General features: G+C 62.9%; 1 protein-coding gene and 1 pseudogene across 2 annotated transcripts in view; one reads left to right on the plus strand and one right to left on the minus strand.

Annotated features, from left to right (window-relative positions):
• The window catches only part of SBNO2 (strawberry notch homolog 2 (Drosophila)), a 79,099-nt gene that overhangs the window by 57,972 nt on the left and 11,320 nt on the right, over positions 1-9,807 (minus strand). Inside the window, exons 2-3 of one of the 2 annotated variants that reach the window (XM_011997391.1) lie at positions 5,570-5,788; positions 490-563 (exon numbers count right to left, since the gene is read on the minus strand). In XM_011997391.1, the coding sequence (XP_011852781.1) occupies positions 490-563; positions 5,570-5,662 (167 nt within the window). In that variant the 5' untranslated portion in view covers positions 5,663-5,788. Of the gene's footprint in view, positions 1-489; positions 564-5,569; positions 5,791-9,807 lie in introns of those variants that run through there. The other variant, XM_011997390.1, reaches the window with a different exon arrangement.
• Positions 5,861-9,807, plus strand: part of LOC105551984 — a 64,010-nt pseudogene continuing 60,063 nt past the window's right edge.

A 9,807-nucleotide genomic window follows, 5' to 3' on the forward strand; every position in this document is an offset into this window, starting at 1 on the left:
TCCACCCCTCACCCCTTCCCACCCTGGAGTCACCTCTACCCCTCACCCCTTCCCACCCTGGCGTCACCTCCACCTCTCACCCCTTCCCACCCTGGCGTCACCTCCACCTCTCACCCCTTCCCACCCTGGCGTCACCTCCACCTCTCACCCCTTCCCACCCTGGAGTCACCTCCACCCCTCACCCCTTCCCACCCTGGTGTCACCTCCACAGGAGGCCCCCCCCGCCCCAGCCCACACCTCCCCGCCCGCTACCAAGCTGGGTTCTCAAGGAGACAGAAGCCATGGATCACAAAACAGCGTTCAACAAACAGTGGTCTCGGCCCAGACCTGGCCCGTGGGGTGGAGCCTTCCAGGACCACGCGCACACCACCCCCAACCCCTCAACAGGACTTTGAGCCCTTGCGCCCTGCACCCAGAACTCCGTTTGTAACTGTGACTTCGGAAGTGAGCAGGCCTGGGGGGCTGTGCGGGGAGGACCTCGGTACTCACCGGCTGTCACTGGAGAAGGCAGGGTACGGCGGCAGTGAGAAGGTGTTCCAGTAGGGGCAGTGCAGCATGGCGCTCTGGAAGAGACGGCGGGCATCAGTGATTGGGAAGCAGAGGGACCTGCAGAGCAGCCTGGCTGAGCCCTCCGGGCAGGGTGAAAGCCCGAGGGGCTAGGGAGCCCCTGCACTCAGGGTCCCGTCCTGCCCCTGCTGAATCTCCTGGGGAGTCATTTAAACGCCCCGTGCCTCGGTTTCCCCACCTGCACCAGACCCCGCCCAAAGCTTGTGGTGTGGTCTGAAGGCGCTGAACCACCCGCATGAAGGGCTCCACACAGGCCTCGCTCTACCACCAGGCCCGCAGCCCGGGAGTCTGCATCTCACACAAGACCTGGGGGTGCTCCTAGCCCCAGGACCCTGCTTGGAGGCCCCATTCTAGGAGGTGGAGGATCAGACTGTTCGCATGACGGAGACGTGCACCTGCTGCCTGCAGTGCAGGGTGGGCACGGGGCTCCTCGGGCAGGGCCTGGGGCAGGGCCTGGGGCAGGTGAGGGCCTCACACCAGCTCCAGGGCCCTCGGACGTGCTGGTGTGACCCGGAAGCTCAGGCTGCTGCGTGGGACAGGACCCTGACTTCTCAGAACTTGCATGGGGTTGGGGTGCCGGAAGCCTGTTTTAGGAAATGGTGACTAGTGGCCTAGAGGCTCAGCCAGAGGTCAGTGGAGGCGTAAGTGGCTCCAGGTTGGCCGAATTTCTGGTGGGTCTGACTCCAGGCCAGGCTTACAACACCCTCGCCAGGAGCTGATGTCCCCACCCCATGGTTCTCTGGGAAAAGCTCACTGTGCCTGCCCTTGAGAACGAGAGCGGCATGGGGCACACAGCAGGCCCCAAAACCTGAGGATGGGGAGCACATGGGGCGGCAGCAGGCCCAGGGGTGGCAGCAAGCCTGAGGTCAGCACCTGTGGCTTTGGGGGCAGGGCTGTGGACACCTTGTGCCCTGCAGAATGGGCACCCCTCAGCAGGGCCCCCACCTGCACAGGGCCAACCCCACCTGCAGCAGAGAGACCCTGCCATCACAGACGCCCCCGTGGTCACGAGGGAGATGCCACCAGCCGGGGGCACCATCCTGCTTATCCCAGCAGGACCATGGGCCATGGTGGCTTCCAGAGCGGGGGGGGGGCGGTTCGCCTGCTGCCCTGAGTCCCCCAGTGACCTCTCCCAGGCCCACGTGAGCCCTGCTCCTCCCTGAGGCCCTGATGCAGTTCCCTGGGGCTCGGCCACCTCTGGCCTCTCATTCACCTCACGCTGTCCGGGAACCAGCCCTGACGGCCAGGGGCTGCTTTCTGTACCCTCAGGTGCTGGGTGGGGGATTCCAGGACCCCCGAGAGCCTGAGACAGGCAAAGCCCTCGGGGTGACCGCTATCCCTATCTATCAGCGAAATAAATCTATCAGCGAAAGCCCACAGCTCCTCCCCTGCACAGAGGCCGGCAGCCTGGGCGTCCTGAGCTCCTGCAAGCTCAGGAGACAAGTGAGAAGGTCCCAAGGTGGCGGCTTGCAGGAAGCAGGGCCACTGGCCACAGGGGCTCCAGAGCCCGGGTCTCCTGGTCCTTCCCCTCCTCCTGCCCTTTTGGGGAGAGAGAAAGCCAGCCCGGGAGAGAAACAGGAACTTCCCAAGGCCACGTGGCACACCCGGAACATTCTGGAACAGGACTCTGACTCCAGACCAACCCAGCCTCCTGAGATGAGCTGAAGTCCCTGTTTCAGGCACACACGGTGCCTTGGGCCAGGCTGGGCATGGCCACAGCCAGAGAACTGCAGCTGCAGGAGTGCAGCGGGGGGCTGTGGGGTCCCAGGGTAGGAGGACCCAGGGGTCCTCAGCTCACCCAACATGCTCCGCCTGTGCCCAGGCCAGGCTAGGGGCTGGAATAGGGGGAAAGTCATGACTGCCTCTATCCCAACCTCCTCCCACAGCCCGTGGCTCCACTGAGAGCTGCCAATCACAGATACCCTAGTCCCACCCCACAGGGGTGCCATGGGCATGGCAGGCCAATCAGAGCCTTCCCTGGGACCTTCTCTGGCAGCCAGAGGGTGCGGCTTCACCTTTAGAGGGCAGGCCCTAGCACATAATTGGTCCAGAGATGGTCACCTGACCCTGGCCAGCCAATCAGAGCCTGCCTGGGGATTTTCTTTCCTTTCCTTATTTCGAGATGGAGTCTCACTCTGTCACCCAGGCTGAAGTGCAGCGGCACAATCACGACTCACTGCAACCTCGCCTCCTGAGTTCAAGAGATTCTCCTATCTCAGCCTCCTGCGTAGCTGGGATTACAGGTGCCAGCCACCACATCCAGCTAATTTTTGTATTTTTAGTAGAGATGGGATTTCACCATGCTGGCCAGGCTGCTCTTGAACTCCTGACCCCAAGCAATCTGCCCACCTCGGCCTCCCAGAGTGCTGGGATTTCAGGCGTGAGCCATTGCGCTGGCTGGTGTTTTTTTATTTCTAATTTAATACTCTGGCGCTGGAAGAGGCTGGGCCGTGTGTGTGTGAACTCAGCTGACCCTGCCCAGCGGTGTCCACACTGTATCCGAATGTGACGGAACCCGGAACAGGGAGGGTGGGATGAGCCTCACACGCAGGTTGGGAGGCAAAGCCGGTTGCGCGCATGGGTGTGCCCCGGCCTGAGCCCTGTGGCTGCTGGCCAGTGCCCTCGCCAGGGTCGAGCTCTGCCGCAGGCCCCAACTGTCACCGCTAACAGCTTCCCGCTCCCCCTCGGATCCTCGAAGACGGCTCCTCTGTCTCCACATCCCATAATTCGCTTAATTATTTCCCCACTGTGGGGCCTCTGGGGAGATTCCAGTTTCCTGCTGCTATAAATAGTGCCGCTCCGTCTTGCCTCCCTCCTGATCAGTCCCCGGGGTGTGTTTCCGAGATAGAATTCCTGGGTTGGAACAAGCACCTGGCGGGTGTCGGGGGATGGAGCTGTTCCGGTGGGGATGTGGCTTGGCCAAGCCCCTTTATGGTGGCCAAGGAGGCCGACCGACGGCCAGTACTCGAGCTCCACTGGGGCAGCTGTGGGGATCCAGCCTCAACCCCGAGGGGCTCAGGAACTAGTGAGGGGGACAGGAGGGGTCTGGGCCACAAAAGAGACCCTGCTCTGAGAGGGGTACCCTGGCCCCGGCTTGGAGCCCCCTCTGGACGGTCAGAACATGGCAGGAGGCTGCCCAGAGCCCTCTGAGGATGGACTGCCGAGGGGTGTCTGTGATGTTCGCCCCACAGGCCAACCTGGGCGTTGGGCTAGGGAGTGCCCAGGAGACCCTGGAGTCCCAGAGCAGGTCCTGCTGTTTGACAGGAGAGGGCAGCCCCTCTGTATCCAAGTAGAAAATCCTCAGGCAGGGCCGGGCGTGGGGGCTCACGCCTGTAATCCCAGCATTTTGGGAGGCCGAGGTGGGCGGATCAACTGAGCCCAGGAGTTTGAGAACAGCCTGGCCAACATGGCAAAATCTCTGCAAGAAAATTTTAAAAATTAGCCGGGCATGGTGGCACATACCTGTGGTCCCAGCTACTCAGAAGGCTGAGGCAGGAGAATCACTTGAGCCCAGGAGGCAGAGGCTGCAGTGAGCCGAGATCGCACCACTGCACTCCAGCCTGGGCGACAGAGCGAGATCCTGTCTTAAAAATGATAAAACTGGCTGGGCGCAGTGGCTCAAGCCTGTAATCCCAGCACTTTGGGAGGCCGAGACGGACGGATCGCGAGGTCAGGAGATCGAGACCATCCTGGCTAACACGGTGTAACCCCATCTCTACTAAAAATACAAAAAAACTAGCCGGGCGAGGTGGCGGCGCCTGTAGTCCCGGTTACTCGGGAGGCTGAGGCAGGAGAAGGGCGTAAACCCGGGAGGCGGAGCTTGCAGTGAACTGAGATCCGGCCACTGCACTCCAGCCTAGGCGACAGAGCGAGACTCCGTCTCAAAAAAAGAAAAAAAAAAGATAAAACTAAAAAATATACATATATATACACACACATATATACTTGTGTGTATATATATGTGTGTCTCTGTTTATTAATGTGTGTATATATGTGTACATATACACACACGTGTATATACATTTTTAATTTAAAAGACAAAAAAGGTTTTTTTTGAGCCAGAGTTTCGCTCTGTCACTCAAGCTGTCACTCAAGTGCAGTGGCACAAACTCTGCTCACTGCAGCCTCTGCCTCCCAGGTTCAAGCAATTCTCCTGCCTCAGCCTCCCAAGTAGCTGGGATTACAGACACCTGCCACCACGCCAGGCTAATTTTTTGTATTTTTAGTAGAGATGGGGTTTCACCATGTTGGCCAGGCTGGTCTCAAACTCCTGACCTCAAGTGATCTGCCCCTCTCGGCCTTCCAAAGTGCTGGGATAACAGGCGTGAGCCACCACGCCCGGCCTATTTTTTATTTTTTTGAGATGGAGTCTCACACTTGTCGCCCAGGCTACAAGTGTGAGAGTTCAGTGGTGCAGTCTCCACTCACTGCAGCCTCTGCCTCCTAGATTTAAGTGATTCTCCTGCCTCAGCCTCCTGAGTAGCTGGGATTACAGGCGTCTGGCACCACACCTGGCTAAGTTTGGTATTTCTAGTAGAAGCCAGCTTTCGCTACGTTGGCCAGGCTGGTCTCGAACTCAGGACCTCAGGTGATCTGCCCACCTCCACCTCCCAAAGTGCTGGGATTACAAGCATGAGCCACCATGCTTGGCCAGAAATACATTGTTTAAGTAATTCCCTCACTGACAGGTTCCTACAAGTGAAGTCGAGCCCCCAGTACAGCTGATGGCAGAGGAACTGGAAGCTCTGCAGGAGACAGAATCGCCTCAGATACGCTTCCTGAAAAGCTGGGGCCATGAGCAGCCTCCCCTTCACATCCCCATGGGGACCCTCTCCGGGGCCCACGGGGGCGGGTGCAGCCCGGCTCTGGGCCAGGAAGGTCAGGTGGAGGTCGCGCCATGTCCTCTGGGGCAGCGTTCTGCACGCCACGACCCCGGGCACTCGGAGAGGGACAAGCGCCCATTAACCCTGTGGGGTGGGCCGGGGCTGGGGGAGGGCCTCACCTGCAGGGGCGGCGGGCTGTACAGGAGGCTGCCCGCCGGCGGGGGTTCATGCTGCGGGTAATCCCTGTCCATGGCGGGCCCCACTGCAAGCATCGGGCGGCAGGCGGGGTGGGGTCCTCGGCTGGGCGGCAGGCAGCGGGGCTCCGGGACCCGGGGCCGCCGGAGTGTCTATCTGGGCTTCTCGCTCCGTGGTGGCGGCAGTGGCGGCGGTATCATGATCTGCAGAGGGAGATGTGGACGTCCTGAGAGTCTGTGGAGAGTGGTGCTCCCCCGGCCTCCTCTCCCTCGGGCATGACCTGCCCCAGCCTGGGCTGCAGCTCCTGCTACCCTCTGGGCCAGAACCGAAAGGTGCTCCTTCCCCTCCCCACTCATCCCCACCCCACACCAGCAGCGCCACCCAACCCCTCTGTGCTGTCCACAGGGCCTTTCCTGGCCTCCTCGGCCCCCAGCCCCGACTACACCGATTAAGGTGGGCCCGACAGGGCTGCCCAGGTCACAGGGCAGCCACAGGACCAGGCACCCCAGCTGTGCGCAGTGGAGCTGTGGGCTGACTCCCCCACACCTGGCTTTGCAACCATCCAGTCTGAGACTGCAGAAGGAGAGTCCAACCCGGGCCCGGCACCTCTGAACCAGGGGCGCCCAGGCGGCACTGGACCCAGTCCGATCCCTCAGACGCAGCAGGGCTCCACAGGGGGGTCTCCCAAGGAGAGGGGTCAGGGGCCACGTAGAGCTGGAAAAGCGCCCAGACCTCGTTTCAGGCTAACCACACACCAGTGTCCCCACTGAGAACACTACTGAGCTACAGAGCCGAGCCCCACACCGTCAGACGCCAGGGACAGCTCCCACGTGCCCCACGGCCTCTGGCACACGGCCAGACGCCCGCCAGGCTGAGCCCCCACCGGGCCCTACCCGGTGAGTGCAGGGACCAAGGATGGCCTGTGGTGGCAGGGAAAGCTTTGCAGGCATCCGCCCAGCGTGCTCACTGCCGAGGGCGGCAGGAAGGGGAGGCGGCGGCCACTCCCGGCCAAGCCCTGGAGTGAAGAAATCTCCGGGACTTCCAGTAATTGCCGTACAGCCACACGCAGGCACTTGTGCAATCCCGTGGGGGAGAGGTACGCCTCTGCCCAGCGCTCCAGAGACAGTGGCTGGGGAGCAGGGGCTGGGCAGCTGGTCGGGACTCCTGTCCCAGAGACCAGATGGAAGCGGTCAGGCACAGTGGGGCCACCCTGCCAGGTCGTCCTGACCGTCTGCGGCCTCTGCCTGCTCCCTGTGGTCAGGACGCCACAACCCACTGCCACCAGAGCTGGGACCCTCGGCGGCCCTTCCAGCTGCCCGCAGGGACCTGCGACGCCCTTGCCAGAAGTGCCCTTTAGGGGAAGGGACAGGCCCGCTGGGATCTGGGGTCTTGGCCAATCCTCGTCAAAGATTCTGGGTCAGGAAGGCAGGATCAAAGCCTGGCTCCGCCTTCTGAGTAGAATCACCTCAGACACCCAGACTCCGCCAAGCCTCGGTCTGTTCCTCTGGAAGACAGGTTACCGGGTGGAGCCTGGGACCCCGCCCTGGCCCCGCAGGCTGGTGGCCACCAACAGCTCCTCCCGGCCCCAGGCAGCTGCTGACGCCAGGGTCCCCGCTCGGGGGCTCGCCAGTGCTGGTGGGTGGCCCACTCCCCGCCCTGGGGCTCAGCAGCCCCTCCCCTGCAGGGACCCCCTCGGCTCCTGTCAGCACCCCTTCCCGCTGCAGGTTCCATCTCACGGCAGCCACATCCCCAGACCTACGCTGACCCTTTCCACACTCAGGACGCTCCTCAGCTCTGAGGCCACATGGCCCCGAGCTGACGGACAGCGGGGCGCGGGGCGCGGGGCCCAGGGCCCACGGTGGACAAGCTTGGGGAGGAGGTACCTTGGGCAGTTCTGGGTCGACCCCATGACCGTCCTTGGGGTACACCATAGCTGAGGGACCCCTCCAGCAGCAGGGGCCCTGAGCTCGCCTGTGTCGGAGTCCCCGGGGCCACCACGGTGCTCCTGGCAGCTCCTCCCTCCCTGCGGTCTCTGAGCCCCCACTTCTGTGGACGCCCCTTCCAGGCGGCAACCCCAGGAGGCTCAGGGGACCGGGTTCTTCAAGGGGAGGGTTTCACACATGGCACGTGACCTGGAGTCCACGCCTTGGGGACCTGGCAGGGTGTGGAGACCTGGACCAGGAGGGGATGGGGGAAGAGAGCAATGCGGACAACAGGCACAACCAATCAGGAGTCAGGGCCCAGAACCAGGAGGCGGAGCCGGAACCTCACGCGGCCGCCTGGCAGACTGGGATTCCTCAAGAGGCTAACGCCGGAGTCACCACACCACCCCGCAATTCCACACCACACAGAAACGTGCCCATGCACACCCACGGCAGCACCACTCACAACAGCGGCTGGCGGAAGCAGCCCAGTGTCCACAGATGGGCGAGTGGACCAGCATGTGGCGTGGCCCATCCACGTGCCGGAACACGACCCAACCGTGAACAGCAGCGAGGCCCTGCCCCAGGCCACAGCGTGGACGCACCTTGAGGACGTCACGCTCTATGAGAGACGCCAGGCACAGATGGCCACACAGCGTGTGACCCCACTACTAAGAACTGCCCAGGACAGGCCCATCCGGAGACAGAAGGGGATGCGTGGGTGCCAGGCTGGGTGATCCTGGCCTGGGGCCCACACCCACGTCCTCCCACAACCCAACACCTCAGGCTGTGCCCACTCCTGAGAACGCTCATCCTCTGCCACCCCTCAGGACTCATATCTGCCTTTCCACGCACTGCCGGTCCCCCATCGCCTCCCGCCCTGTCCTCGGCCGTATCTCACAACCCCTGCCACCCTGACCCCCAGGCTCTCCCGCAGCCCCCAGCCCCCAGCCCTGCCTGCAGGCTCCGTCCTGTCCGAGGGCCCACACCCCCAACGGCTGGCTCCCGGCCCCGTGGTCCTGAGCCCTCCAGACCCTTCCCCCATCGACTCCACCGCCTTTTCTTGCAGCAGCTGTGACCTCGCCATGTCCCTGGGGCATCCAGCTGCCCCATCCCCAGGATAAACGCCAGGGGGCACTGGACGGGGTCTTGGGGCCTGACAGCACCCCAACGCCGCCTCTGCCATGCAGCCCCGGTGACACAACCCACCCTGAGCCTCAGAGCCGCGCGCCAGCCAAACGCCCAGCAGGTACCAGAGCTGTGCCCCCGTCTGGTTTTACTTTTAGGCATGAGTCCCGTGACTGGAGGGATGCGCGATGCGGGGCTCACACGGTTCCCACGCCGGGGAGGACCCGCACTTTCCACGCTGACTTCCGGAGGGAGCTGTGGCTTCCTTCTGAAATCAGGTCTTCAAGGGAGTCGTCGTAAAAGAGAAAGATGAAGGCGCTGGTGGCCCAGGCAGGACAACGGCTGGGAAGGCAGAACCTCAGACAGGACCAAGATCCGGGAGAATCCGAGGAACCGGGTAACTGTTCCGCCTCCCGCTCCTCTCTCCTGAGCCTGCCAAGGTCCCCGTCTTCCCGGCTGGATGCCCCAGGGTCTCACCCCACACTGCAGCGACAGCTCAGCCTCCTGATGTTCTGAACTGGCCACTGCCCGGACCCTCCGCCTGGGGGTCCCTGAGCACCTGTCTTGTGGAGCCCCTTCACCCCTTTGCGCTCCGCCCCCAGACCCGAGACGTCTGCAGATGGGGAGCTGTGTCCACGGGGCCCGGTTCTCCCGCTGTCCTCTTGCTGAACAGGGTTGTGACCTCTGCACTTTCTGATGTGGACATGGAGGCCCCTAGCTGGAGCCTTGACGTGACCCCAGAGCCGGACTCAGGAGCTCACGCTACGCTGTGCCCACGTTCGCCACGGCAAAGCAGAGACCCTGAGAAGACGCTGGCCGCAGAGCCATGACCGAGACCACAGGAGGGCCCTGCACAGCCCGGAGCACTCCGCCAGGCCTGGGTTCGGGTCGCCTGGCACAGCCGGCAGGCATCTCAAGGCCCATGCCAGCAAAGGCAGACACGGAGGCCTGAGGAGGAGGCTGCAAGTCCTGGGCGAGCGAGCACGGCCGTGTGATGGAGCCCCGCAGAGGCTGCCACACGGTCCCTCGAGGCCGTGTTACCTCAGCCGACATCCTCACAGCAGGCACAAGATGCTCCCTCCTTCCCAGGACCTGAAGACAGCAAGGAGCAGGCCCCCGGGTGTCCCAGGAACACCGCAGAGCCGCAGCCACGAGGAGTGCGTCACGGGACA

This window comes from Mandrillus leucophaeus, unplaced genomic scaffold (genome assembly GCF_000951045.1).
Source record: "Mandrillus leucophaeus isolate KB7577 unplaced genomic scaffold, Mleu.le_1.0 Scaffold54, whole genome shotgun sequence".
Classification (NCBI taxonomy): Eukaryota; Metazoa; Chordata; class Mammalia; order Primates; family Cercopithecidae; genus Mandrillus; species Mandrillus leucophaeus.